At 39.9% G+C, this 12922-nt stretch overlaps 2 protein-coding genes across 2 annotated transcripts in view; both read left to right on the top strand.

The window, feature by feature from the left end:
* The window catches only part of LOC311014854 (G2/M phase-specific E3 ubiquitin-protein ligase-like), a 31715-nt gene extending 18890 nt beyond the window's left edge, over window positions 1-12825 (top strand). Inside the window, exons 11-12 of the mRNA XM_084011721.1 lie at window positions 10762-10871; window positions 12161-12825. Of these exons, the coding sequence (XP_083867847.1) occupies window positions 10762-10871; window positions 12161-12358 (308 nt within the window). The 3' untranslated portion in view covers window positions 12359-12825. The remainder of the gene's footprint in view (window positions 1-10761; window positions 10872-12160) is intronic.
* On the top strand, window positions 5558-7473 carry LOC311014522 (BLOC-2 complex member HPS3-like). The gene is made up of 5 exons (XM_084011173.1): window positions 5558-5675; window positions 6038-6241; window positions 6394-6498; window positions 6676-6882; window positions 7031-7473. Exons 1-5 carry the CDS (start codon window positions 5661-5663, stop codon window positions 7151-7153), a joined length of 654 nt encoding a protein of 217 aa, XP_083867299.1. The 5' UTR covers window positions 5558-5660; the 3' UTR covers window positions 7154-7473.
* Window positions 12826-12922: the final 97 nt, after the last annotated feature.

Raw genomic sequence — 12922 nt, forward strand, 5'->3', positions numbered from 1 at the left:
TTTTTCTCGAAATATTACCCCGCTCCCCAGGGTCCGTAATTTTTTTTTAATATATATATATATATATATATATATATATATATACTTGGCCCTAATACGCCGTCGTAGATGTGAGCTGTATTTGTTCAAATGGATTTTAGATCCACCAGTCTGGGTTAAATCAAGGAAAATGGTGGGTTTTATGCAATCTTGAAATGGTGAAACTGAATATGCCATGACTGTGTGTATTTTTTGTGGGACAGAAGTGACAGAGTTGAACTTGACAATGTCACAAGAACCGTCTGTGTTCGCACCACATTTGCCCAGGTTCCCACAGAGACAGGCACCTGCTGGTCTTTGAAGGGTCATGAGGGGAATCTCGAAACAGTGAAAGAGTAAAACAGCATAGGAGTGATCATATATGGTGCACATAAGGACAATAAGTCATACAGATGTCAGAGGATGCCCTGACACAGACACCAGATCTGTTATAAGGCAAGGCAAGGCAAGGCAACTTTATTTGTATAGCACATTTCATACACAAGGCAGACTCAAAGTGCTTCACATCATACAACAAAGTGAAAAAATAAATAAATAGAAGAATTAAAAGAAAATAAAGGCAAATTTAAAAATGCATTACAGAAAGAAAGGAGAATAAAAACATATTTGCAATAATTAAAAACAGTGCAGACATTAAACGATTTAGCAGAAAGCTATGGTGAACATAAAAGTTTTCAGTCTAGTTTTAAAAGTGGTCAGAGTTGGGGCAAGTCTTACATCTTCAGGAAGTTTATTCCAGCCATTTGTTGCATAGTGACTAAATGATGCTCTCCCGTGATTGTTGTTTACTCTGGGAATCACTAACAGATTGGTCTCAGAAGATCTTAGTGGTCTAGAAGGCTTATGTAGTGGGAGCATATCAGTGATATACTTCGGTCCTAGACCATGTAGTGATTTATATGTGAGCAGGAGGATTTTGAAATCAATCCTCTAACATACAGGGAGCCAATGTAAGGATTTAAGAATTGGTGTGATGTGCTCACATTTTTTGGTCTTTGTAAGAACTCTAGCAGCAACGTTCTGAACAAGCTGTAGCTGCCTGACAGTTTTTTTCGGAAGACCTGCAAGGAGACCATTACAGTAGTCTAGCCTACTAGTAATAAAGGCATGTACAAGTTTTTCTAAGTCTTGAGCTGACATGAGCCCTCTAAGTCTTGCTACATTTTTTAGGTGATAGTAGGCTGATTTTGTTACTGATTTAACGTGACTGTCGAAATGTAAATCAGAATCCATAATAACCCCAAGATTTCTGGCTTTGTTTGAGGTTTTCAGGGACAGAGAGTGAAGGTGTTGAATTACTTTAAACCTTTCCTTTTTAGCACCAAAAACAATTATCTCAGTTTTGTCCTCATTTAGTTGTAGGAAGTTTTGGCACATCCAGTCTTTGACTTGCTCAATGCACTGGCACAGAAGATCTATGGGGCGATAGTCGTTTGGTGATAGTGCTACATAGATTTGGGTGTCATCGGCATAGCAATGGTGGTCAATGTTATTATTTTGCATGATTTGTCCTAGTGGGAGCATGTAGATGTTGAATAAAGTCGGCCCCAAGATTGAACCTTGGGGGACTCCACACGTTACATTTGTAGGTTCTGATACAAAGTCGCCAATGGAAACAAAATAGTTCCTATCTTGTAGATATGACTTGAACCAGCTTAAGACTGTGCCTGAGAGCCCCACCCAGTTTTCCAACCTGTCCAAGAGTATTGAGTGGTCGACAGTGTCAAATGCAGCACTGAGGTCTAATAGCATTAATATTGAAGTTTTGCCAGAGAATTAAGGCAGAAGGACTGCTTACTGACCAAGATACTTTAACCGTCATATTTTGTGAAGGTAGATCTTCAGTTAGAGGTTGAATCAAAACAAATTCAGCCAGCGCAAACCACAGCATCAGAGGTCACACGGGCTTCCGAGATTATAATCTTGTTGATACAGACAAAACAGGTTACACTGTTTTTCCCCAAGTGAATGCACCATGCTTCAGTATGAGAGATCAATTGCAGGTCAAAATAAATATAAGACAATTTTACACTTTTGGAGAAAGACGAATATGAAAGACAGACTGAAGTTCTAGTTTTGAATGTTTAATATTACTACTGTTTACAGTCTAACCTGGCATATTAGAAAGTAAAATACAAACAATCAAAGCTTAAAAGAATGACTTGAATAGTTACCTTGTCCAGAGGATGCTTGTAAATATCCAAAGAAAAATATCCAAGAAAGGATTTTTCTGTCCATGATGAGCTTCAGGTACAGAAGTATTTTGTAAATGATTGTTGGTCGCGCTTTGTGAATTTCCCCTCCCACAGCTAATGGAGGGAGTGTCACAGGTTTGGTGACAGAGGTTACTTTTATATAACTCTTGTTTTTGGAAATACTTTATCTGGTATTTAACTTTCAAAAGTACATCACTATCAACAAGAGTTTTTCATGGTTAAAATGCCATTGGCCTGGATGTTCGAGGTTAAGCATTGAGGTTGTGAAAAAGGTTTTATTTATGTAATGCCATTCCTCTCTTCACCTGCTCTCTGTGCATTTTGGTCAGTTGAAACTCTATTATTCTACATTATTACTTTATGTTTTACTCTTGTCATGCCATTACATCCACATGCTGTGAATGCAGAGCTCAACTCTCATATAAAACAACCTGTGCTGAAGCCCTTATTTGCATGAGCGACTTTTATGTCATTCAAATGATCCGGTTTGTATGAGTGATGTTTGTTGCAAAATGGATTTTTAACGCCTGCAACATCAATTAGGGTTACTGATGTTGGCACCTGTTCCTATTTCCTGGGATTTTATATCTTTTTATTCTCTCCTAAGCTTATTTTATGATTTACATAATAATTAAAATTACAAATTGATGTTAATTTTGATTGTTGTATTTTTGTATGTCGCTTTAGACAAAAGCGTCTGCTAAATAACAAACATAAGCACATACTAGCTCGGCTGTGCCTTACATATATATTTCTTTTTTTTCCAGGGCGATATGATCTCAAATTGCCTGAGATTCGATGCAAGGCTTGTGAAGCCTCATGGACTCCTGGACTGGATGACATAGTCTCCAATGACTACTGGCCTGCCACCTCTCACTTTGCAACGGTATATGCTTTGGACATCCTTTATTCTTTTGAAGAGGTGAAGATGGCAGCACCAGGGATGTCAAGCCAAGCATTTTTAAGAATGCTGGACAGACGGACTATCCGCTTTGGCCGTGTAAGTATTAAATAAGTTAAGTAACTTAAGAGATAATACTGTGAGTTATATATGATCTGATCATGATACATGAACATTAACACTATATTACACTACATTAACATTTATACACCTGTGACCCTTTGTCGAAGTTCTTTAATTTCTTGTTCTCTGTTACTGTTCTCTTTTGAATCAGACTGGGAACATCAGCAGACAGCTTCCGAACCAGCTTTTTGGAGTGGGAGGCCGTCCGATACGAAGTGGAGAAATTATGCAGGGAGGACCACTTCGACTGCCCAGCGTGCAGCCCAGACATGCTTGCGGTCTCAGTTGATGGGAACCGCAAGCACTATAGGTTCAAGAGTGCTGCAAGGTAATTACTAAATCTTGTGTTTGCATAGACAGCTCATCATTTTGAAAGTAACTGTTGTGAATTTGAAAATCATATGAATATTGAAAGTCTAAGTATGTCTTTTATTTAGATCTGAGGAACCAGCCATCTTTGATGGCGTCTTCATTGCAAAAGATGATGACGTTTCAAGATTCGTGGACTATGTCCATTCCTCAACCAGTCATGTAAACTTGCACAACTTCATTATATTTACCTATAAAAACAAAGAGGGCATTTTTTGAACAAGTTTGGACTGTTAACCATCTTCCATGTTGTAGGCCTCTGGAAGAGGTGTCTGTGGAGGGCAGTGGTCAGCGGCACGTGAAACATCTATTAAGTCATCAGGGAAAACAGACGAGGAGGGCCTGGAACTGTCGTCATGGGGTTCTTCTTCGTGCCCTCAATATGTTCAGGGGGGAGATTTTTGCCTACCCCATGTTCCTCCAAAAAGAAATAGCCTGTAAGCCAGTGACATTTTTTGCCATGGATGTGGCATGTAAGTACTGGCCTTACCTCCAGAGAGTGACCGAGAAATGCCCTGAGCTTCAGCATCTCCTCACCATGAGGCCATTTCTTTCAGTGTTTCATGCCAAAGCCCACGATTTCAAATGTGAGGTAAGAAAAAATTATTGTCAATGAGATGTTCTGTTCCCTGAAAACCTGCATAAGATTGTTGCCATTTAGGTTTTCTTTTTTTGTTTTCTTTTTAACGGTAAAATGGAGCGGAGCATATCAGGAGGGGGCTGGTTCGACTCTTGGGGAGGAGGTCGAGCAGTGCAACGCCTTCCTCTCGAGGATTGCTGTTACAACCAAGCACACGTCAAAAGCAGGTATGGTGGGCGTGCAGTTGGCGGAGTGGTTTAAGCGCATACCATGTACGAACGTACATACGCAGCCGACCCCGGTTCGAATCCCGGCCGGATGTCCTTTGCTGCATGTCACATCCCCTCTCTCTCCTCATGTTTCCGATCTATCCACTGCTAATAAAGGGCGTCTATGCCTCAAAAAAAAAAAAAGCAGGTATGGTAACCAGTACAATTTGATCCTGATGACAATGGTGAGCCACTTTGAGCTCATGCATATATGCTGACTCTGAAAATATAAAGCTTAGAATATTCAACACAGATGGATGGATCGATTACAATACCATCATCCTATTTTATTTGAAGTGAGGATAATGAGGGGCAATGTGATAAAAAGAAATGTACTGTACTGTTGTTGGTTGGGCATACCATACCATTCACCTACTGTCCTGCCATAGTGCTCTCTGCCATTTGCCTACTGTCCTGCGCCACTGTTTCATGCTATTTCTTCACTATCCTGTGCTATTTACCCACTAGCCCTTTCATGGGTGAGTAGTCAAATGGAACAAGACAGCGGGTTAGTACCATAGTACTATACTGTAATTTATTATCTGGGAAAAGTTTGTGGTACCCAACAAGTCTGCACAGTTTCTTCTACTACTGCTTTTTGAAAGAAGGATGATCATCTCATATTTTTGATGTTTGCAGGACGCATAGACATGCTGACGATCATGGCCATGCGCTGGAACCAGCACAAGTTTGACAACTTGGCTTCCACGCTTGCCCGCCGATATCAGAAGGTAAAGACACCAGTTATCCCTTCTGCAACATGCATAACAATATTGTAAAAGTGGCATATATCACAAAAATATAGACTTGCCCAGATACAGTGGAAAATACGGATGGTTCTATATGTAGTGTCAATTGTATTTTGTGTCTTGATATAAAATGTAATTTACACATATTTCATACCACATATATTGATAGTCCATGTATATACGAATATACTGTATATTTAATCAGTATTAATTGTATGTGGTTTTCTAATAGTGAAGGCACTTTACATTCCTTATCAAGAATATTCAACGTTGTAGGCAATTCCCACATTGTCATTTTTTATTTGTGTTTAAAGGCCACAACAACCCTGCGAAGCCAGCTGCATAACTTGGAGGCTCTGAAAATGGAAAAGGACATCACAGACAAACAACTGGAGAGCTGGACCATTATTGTCAATGAGTGGGCAGAAGGTAGAATATACTGTTTGATATGCTGCTCGATGAAATTAATAATTCATAGAATTATGAAAGTATAAACATATTTGTTTTGTATTGTCATCGACACAAGCTTCTTTTAATAGCTCTATCACTGTGAATTTCTTTTCATGGTTTGAATTTAGCTTGTAGCAACTGCACGTAGCCTTAAACCTGCAAGGTGTGTGTGTGTGTGTGTGTGTGTGTGTGTGTGTGTGTGTGTGTGTGTGTGTGTGTGTGTGTGTGTGTGTGTGTGTGTGTGTCACAGCTAGAAGTGAAATCTTAATTGTATTTGGGACAGATGGATGATCTAAAAAAAAAAAAAAAGAATGGCAGCAAATACATGTGTTTGTTTCTAGGAGCTGGGCTGTGAGAATTGCTTACAGCTGGATTTCTGGGAGGCGATGCTCATGGCCTCCTCACAGGAAACTGTTATCCAGGAACTTCTGTTCCGTCTGGCATCCATCTACATCGACCGACTGACAAACACAAACTCTGATACGGACACCAACGGACCACACACACCTTCAAGTCGCAGGCCGTTGAAAAGCGCTGACGATCTGGTACAGTAGCTAAAACTGACAGCAGCTGTGTTTGTTTCATAGCAGTTCAAGTTTCCAAGCTTTTTATTTTCTGACGGACTCCCGTAAAATGCCTCATGATGTTCAGAAATCATTCTCATGCACTAAGAGACCTGCGTGTTTGTGTGTCTTAGATAAACTCCTGCTCCCATTACGGTGCTCTGTACCCATGGCTCACTGTTCTCAATCCAGCTCACACTACCAGTTCCAAACACCAGGAGGCGCTGTTCAAACTGCAGGTAATCTCTTCCCACAAAGTCTGTCAGGACTTATTAGACTCATACATATGCATACACCACTGAAATAACAACAATACAGCCATGTTTACTTATAGAAAACTACATGCATGCAAACAAAGTCCCTCTTTTGTCTGTCATTGTCCTGTGATTTTTATTCCTGCATCTGTTTGTCTCCAGTCCCTCCTGTGTGGTCCATCCCTGTCTGTAGGCTCCATCCTGCCTCTGATGGAGCAACTTTCAGAGGAAACCTTATGGGGCTTCAGCTTGCACCTTATTTGTGCCACCAGAAGGGGGCAGTACGACCACAGCATTGAAAAGCTGTTGGACCGATGTCCTCAGGCCATCATCGCCTATGCCAACCACCAGTTACAAGAGAGTTATTTGGTTTGTACTGAGCTGTAGCCTGAACTGTGAAGAGTGACATTCACGCCTTGCCCTCTCTGGTTCATGCCTGTTTCTTTAGTATATTCTGAAGGTCAGACCCAGGGATTATCAGAAGTACTACCCTGTCTGTCTTGTCTAATCCCTGCAGGTGTTATGGTGGCAGAAGCTGCTACCGGAGCTTTGCAATAGGACGAGAGCTGCTGCAGACAACAACATCCTATTGGCTGCCCTCAAAGGTAGAAGCTTCTCCCAGAATGAACTCTTGACATAGTTTTGACAAGAACAACATATATTTACCATGAGTCATTTTTGACTTGACATTGGCCATCGGAGTGACAGCTTGGCTCCTTTGACTGCTGACAAAATATCAAGCAGCTTTGACAACAATGTGGACTAACAGGGACAGGAAATCAGGGCTCTTTCCATGGAGGACGCTGGTAATGGGGTGTGACAAATATACACACTGGGAATGAGTTATTCTCATAATCTTAGTATAACGTTAGTATATTTAAATTTGACTACATTTTAAGCCAACAGGACAGATACATATGTACAAGATTCCCTTTTCCATCACCTCAAGTTTGTTCCTGGCATTAGGCTACAGGGAGAGTTTAAAACAACGTTTAGACCTTTAGCAACACGAAGTTGCATTGTTGATATATATAATATATATAAAGATATAATATAGGCACCAGGGTTTGACAAGGAACAATAGTGCATGGAAAAGCCAAAAAAAACGAGATCTGTGCATGAAACTGGAACGGTCAGAAATTTTGACCAGGTGTGTCTTCAATACCAATGCTTCTCAGAATACAGGTTGAACTATAAATCAAATCTACAACAAGACTCTGGTAGTCCTCAGACTGCCACTCTGTGTTATCAGCCTTGTCTAAGTCACGGAGCGTCCAAATGGCCTGCATGTAAATATTAGTTCACATGATGTTTTTTTTTTTCCATTTATAGATGTGATCTATCAGGATCTTTAATGGACTGTGGTTAAACGGAGTGAGACTAGATGCTGCTGATCCCTAATGAATTATTGTAAAGGTCATGTGACTAGTCCCCAGAGTCTTAGAATCTCCTTTTGATTAAACCAAGGACTGAAATTGACATTTAATATCAATTAATTTGAATCCCATATAAACATTTTAGTAAACAAGACAAGACATTATTTACATATAAAAATAGTTCTTCGTCTTCAGGGGTCACAATGGTGGGACCCACTGCACATTCTCATACAAAGTGTTCACACAGACTGAATACATTCTAGTTCACATGAATGGAAATGTTATGGTTTTTCTATAATGGAAAACAGTTTTGCATCTAAAATACCATGTCATTCTCATTGAGCATCACTATTTTCATGTGAATTCCCAGTAAACATGTTCCTCTTTCTATTCTTGAACCCAGAGACACCTGGCTCATCCTCTGGCCCCCGACTGTGAAGAGGAACCAGAGACAGAAGTCCAGACTCCACCGAGGCAGCAGACCAAGCCAAAAACGGAGCCTCCCGTCCAGACCGAGGTCCAGCACCACACCTCTGTCCTAGTATTCATGGAGGAAAGTGAAATAGCAATGGAGGTCAGTTAATATGAGGGTTATAAGTTGGTATGTATGTAAATAAATAATTAGATTTAGCAACAATGCAAAGAAACGTCCCATCATCGTAATACCGTGGAAAAGAAATGGAAATGACAGCTTATGAATGAAATGCAAAGTCTGGCTGTATTCAGCATGTTTCTTTTCTCAATCATATTCACCCATGTTCCTGCTTTCTTTTCCTTCACGCAGGTGTTTCCTTCCCTCAAAGTGTCTGAGACTGAGCTAGTGGATATTAGATCATGTGATCCTTCCATTGTGAACACGGTACGTCGCCCTCTGGTTTTATTTTATCTCCTGATCAGCAAATCACAATCAATTTCAGCAGGGTGACGTGTGTAAACATTGAGCCTGAAACCATTTTATCCATTTGAATGATTGTCGCTGAGACCACTGAGCCCCTTCCATCTCAGGAATATGAAACTATAGGTTAAACAGGTTTGTTGTGCATTAATCCTATTTTTGTTCATTTTTTCACATGAATGTTTTTTCTTGTTGTCTGTGGTCTGTTTTATGGATTTGCTTTTTTAATTGATTATTGATTTAGTGTGCAAAAATTCCCTGAACCCAAGAGGTCACACTTGTAGCAAGATTAGATTTTATATCAGTGTGAGTTTGGACCCAAAGGGGGCCATTTTAATGATTCAAAATGGAAATTGTTCATGATTGTGATAAGTTGATTCATCAATCAATAATTTAAACTTTTCCTGGATGGTTTTGCAGTGGGGAAAAAAACAACATATTGTTTTCTGTTTGCAGTTTAGACTCTTGTGCAATATGAGTGCTGTGTGATGTTGTACTGTGTGATGTTGTATTGTGTGATGTTGTACTGTGAAATGTACTGTGTTATGTTGTACTGTGTGAGGTTGTGCAGTGTGAGGTTTTATTGTGCGTGTTGTACTGTGTGAGGTTGTATTGTGTGTGCTGTACTGTGTGAGGTTGTATCATGTGAGGTTGTATTGTGTGATGTTGAGCTGTGTGAGGTTGTGCAGTGTGAGGTTGTATTGTGTGTGTTGTATTGTGTGAGGTTGTATTGTGTGAGGTTGTACTGTGTGAGGTTGTGCAGTGTGAGGTTGTATTGTGAGGTTGTGCAGTGTGAGGTTGTATTGTGTGTGGTGTACTGTGTGAGGTTGTATTGTGAGGTTGTGCAGTGTGAGGTTGTATTGTGTGTGGTGTACTGTGTGAGGTTGTATTGTGTGTGTTGTACTGTGTGAGGTTGTATTGTGTGTGGTGTACTGTGTGAGGTTGTATTGTGTGTGTTGTACTGTGTGAGGTTGTATTGTGTGTTGTACAAGATGGATTCTACAGAATCCATCTTTGGAGGACTTCAGCTGGAGAGACATTGTTGATGCTGAAGCACAGCTCCGACTACAACAGGTGAGACGCACACACAAACTCTCACACTTATATTTCAGACAGATGACATAAAAAAACTATGTCAAATCTATCTAATTGTATGCACTGCCATGTCACCATTAGTTTGTTATAAACAACAGCCTATTAAACACAACTTACTTCCACACAATATAATTCTGTAACCGCATAAAATTACGAAGCAACATGGTTTCCAAAGTTTTTTCAGCAAATGATGCAACTCGAATCAGACTTTCTTGTCCGTGCCATTTAAAACGGGGAATTCACCCAGTGTTTGTGTGTACTGTATGGATGAGCGATTTTTTTATTTATTTTTTTTATGTTTTAAACTGACACAAAGAAACTGACCACAAATACATTCACCAAACCTGTTTGCTTCTGACCTTTTTTTGCAAGTCATTTCCCTTCTCTCCCTTCTTTATGGGCACACTGGATAGAAAGTGTCCAGCACCGAAACATGAAAGTCTGCAGTGCCATGCACACACATACACAGAAACACATACATGCATACATAACGCTCCTCTGCTCCTCTTGTAGCTGCATAGTTGTACCGATGTGAAGCTGCTTTCTCCCAGTCTGTGTGACTGGGTAACGAGCTGTGGGATCCCTGAAGTCTGTTCAGCTAATTCTGATGATATACCATCCATCTATATCCGCCTGGTCAAACATTACATCTACCACAGGTAGGACACGCACGTGCATGCACGCGCTAGATGGCACTGAAGAGTGTTATTGTCAAGTGAAATGACTCATCAGGACAGTAAAAAATCAGTGTTGTCCTATCATTTAGCCAAAAAATTCAGTCCAAAGATTATCTGCCAGGGGAAAAAATAGGTTAGTGATCCAATCAACCAATCACACAGCCCCTCTGCTATCCTCCAAAATGTTGTCCTTGTGCACAATCAGATGGTCAGGCAGATTTTTCCTTTGAAGACCTCCTCGCCTTCATCACTGGAGCTGATCATTTACCTCCTCTTGGGTTCCACGGATTGATCTCCCTGCGTTTTTACTCCCAGGTTAGTATTAATCACACAAGCCAATTTACAATATGCTACAAACTGATAAATTACAGTGCTGCACTCGCTGCTGGTCCAGGACACTGTTTCTAATGTGAGTGTGTCTTTTTATGGAAGCAAGTGAATAGCTAATTATCATCAGCCAGGAGGGTCATACGATCTTTTGCGTGAGTGAGTGTGCACCTCTGTGTCTGTCCACAGATAATTTTGCATTATGCTGCAGCAAAGTGCATTATATTTTATTTCAGTTATGGCTGCATGTTCAAGGACCTCTCAGTTGACTCACAAATAAAACATATTATTGACAGTTTTATACTGGTAGTTACTGCATGCTGACTCCTCACTCACTACTCTTAAAACAAAAATTTAAAAAAAAAAGTGATTTTAGAGTGAATCAGACAGGACTGAAATGTGTGTTTGAAGGATATCAAATTATTCAGCAGCAAAAACTGAATTAAAAAGAAATATAGAAGCTAAAGCCCATAGATCAGTGTAAAAGAGCCATTAAGAAAGAAGACAATGAAATTAATGTACATTCATTTTTACAATCATTAAAAAGCAAACACAGCATGTGTAGACATTCGGAATGCCTTCAGTAGCTAGTGTGGCATAGAAGCGCTAACGCTAGTTATTAATGTGCTGACACACTGCTATGATGGCTCCAGAGGGTTTTTTCCCCCGTAGAAAGGCATATCTCCTTACAACCAACCAATCACTATTGCACAACATTTAGCCATGACTAGCTAAACTAAGTAGCTTACTAGCGAAGTAACCCACCTGAAACCCTACGCTGTGATTGGCCATTTGCCTTCATGGTAGACGCACCTGGAGGAGATCTGTGACTGAGTGCACAGTTCTGGTTGTGATACTTAATTATTACTCACTATTTAATTATGAAATAATTATTATATTTTGTTTAATGAACACAGAATTTATGGCATTGAAGTATTTTAGTGAAAACTTTTTAGGTTAAGCAATTTCAAAATAGGATAGGTTTTTTGGGTTCTCTGATTCAAGCATTCATTACTCCAAAAACAATATAACTGTATTTAGAACCATAAGATTGCTTAAACTGATTGGTTTAAATCAAGATGCCAAAATTCAAACTTGATTATCTAGGGTACCACAGACGAGCAATTGAACGTGATGGACGTCGGACCTCGGCCATTTTCAAACCAATTCAGATAGCTGTTTTTTTAAATTAAAATATTGTTTATGGGAAGAATGATATTTCAGTTAAAACATTAAGTCTTCTTTTGTGGTTCCCTCACCTTGAATACATTTCCCAGGATGGGAGCATATCAGGCGTGCGTCTGCCTCATGCCTCCACCTGCGCTCTGGAGCTCTTCCTGCCGAGGGGGGTGGCGGGGCCTGCAGACCTGCTGGCACTGCAGAGCAGAGCCATGCACGAGGCCCTCAGCTTTACACATTTCCAGACAGAGGGAGAAGCAGAGGTCAGCCGCATAGACGTGGCGACATGTTTATAAAGTGGTCCTGCTGAAGCTGACTTTGTGGAGCTCAAAGAAGCGAAGTATATGTGCTGATCTGTGAGCAGTTTATCACTGCAACTCATGTGACCTGTTGATATTGCTTAGGGCTTTATTCATTCAGAGTCAGGTGTATAATAGCAGCTGTGCACATACTTTCATTTATTTCATGTCATTGAAAAAAATGTATTTTAGAAGAGGAGGACTAAGATAAAGGAAACTTGAAATATGTAACCCTCCATAGATGAATTCTTGATGTTGTCATGTTTTGTTTTATCTTTTAATAATTACATTATAATGTAGATACAGATTGCACCAGACGGCATCTTTTGAACATTGTACAAAATATCTAGTTTGCTGATTTCTTATAAAAATGTATGTATTTATGTAATGTAATGATTAATTAACTTTTTCACTTGATATTATCCTTTTTTTGGTATTTTCACATTTTAAGGATGTGTGTGTGTGTGTGTGTGTGTGTGTGTGTGTGTGTGTGTGTGTGTGTGTGTGTGTGTGTGTGCGCTTTCAAATAAAATCTTGAATAAGTTTCTTTTTTTCACAAAT

The sequence above is a fragment of the Eutrigla gurnardus genome, assembly GCF_963514095.1.
Source record: "Eutrigla gurnardus genome assembly, chromosome: 6".
In the NCBI taxonomy this organism is placed as follows: domain Eukaryota; kingdom Metazoa; phylum Chordata; class Actinopteri; order Perciformes; family Triglidae; genus Eutrigla; species Eutrigla gurnardus.